Genomic DNA, 1135 nt, shown 5'->3' on the forward strand with positions numbered 1-1135 from the left:
AAAATAAGTAACAAACAGGTTTGTTTTATAGAACACAAATGTAAGTAAATAGTTTTTGCAATGCGGACTGTATCTTTGAGAATCAAATTTCAGGTTGGTCACATAATGTCTTCTTATGAGGTGGTTCTTACATCATCCTTAATTCTCAATCACATTCAGTTTGATATCAGAGAATAGTCTTCCCAACAATCCCCATTCTTCATACTCTAACATCCCGATATTCACTTTGGCAAATATTCCAGCATGTGCCACTTAAAATTTTACCATGAGAAATGTGACAGGAAAGCTTTCCATTATTCAAAATTTTATCATATACAATTTACACTGTCCCTGGGTAAATTATACCAATTTTCTAAGTCATATAGTATTTTTTGGTAAAATCCTTGGTGTAAAAAAAGTCCAAAGTTGGTCAGAACTGCATGTTCTCATGCTGACACTTCTCACGTCAGTTCACTTGGTTGTCTTCTCGTGAGTCATCCAAATCAACATGAAGATCCACATCATCATCACTCTCATCTTCATCTCTTACGCAGCTCCTTCTACTACTGGAACTTAGATTATTTTCAATATTTTCTGTTATTTCTTCCTCTTTATTAAACCTAATGATGGGGGGAAATGAACTTTTAATTATTTTCATTATTTTTTAGGCTTTCATTACTGAAGTGTAGAAAAAGAAAAACAAACTTTAAAATATTAGTTTTTTTAAAAAAAAATCCTTTTTCATGTTATTCAATGACAAAGCTTTATACTGTGATATACATGGTAAGTTAACATTTACTACTTACCTGCATTGTTTAAGGAACAAACAACATCATTCATTGTATGCTTTGAAAATCTCTAAAGCCATTCCCTAGTGAGTACCCGTCATAATTTAAAGGGTATTTTCTCCACTCAAATGTAAAAAAAAAACAAAACCCCACAAACAACAAACTATTGTAAAATGACAAATTATATACTAAAGTAAAACACAGTTACATTTAAGCTGATGTCCTCGGCTGCAAACATGTCTAAACCAATCCATGAAATCCTTAACAACCGCATACAACAACGAATGAATGGAAATCCAAAGCCTCTGTAAATTTTCACTGAAATTAATAACAAATTTAAATTAAAAAAAAAAGAATTAAGTTAGAGT

General features: G+C 31.2%; 1 protein-coding gene across 1 annotated transcript in view; it reads right to left on the bottom strand.

Moving 5' to 3' along the window:
- Positions 1-445: 445 nt before the first annotated feature.
- The window catches only part of LOC102868568 (chromosome unknown open reading frame, human C9orf85), an 85945-nt gene continuing 85255 nt past the window's right edge, over positions 446-1135 (bottom strand). Inside the window, exon 4 of the mRNA XM_006894385.1 lies at positions 446-599. Coding sequence (XP_006894447.1) covers positions 446-599 — 154 coding nt within the window. The remainder of the gene's footprint in view (positions 600-1135) is intronic.

This window comes from Elephantulus edwardii, unplaced genomic scaffold (assembly GCF_000299155.1).
Source record: "Elephantulus edwardii isolate Elephantulus edwardi_28Jun2011 unplaced genomic scaffold, EleEdw1.0 scaffold00141, whole genome shotgun sequence".
NCBI lineage: Eukaryota > Metazoa > Chordata > Mammalia > Macroscelidea > Macroscelididae > Elephantulus > Elephantulus edwardii.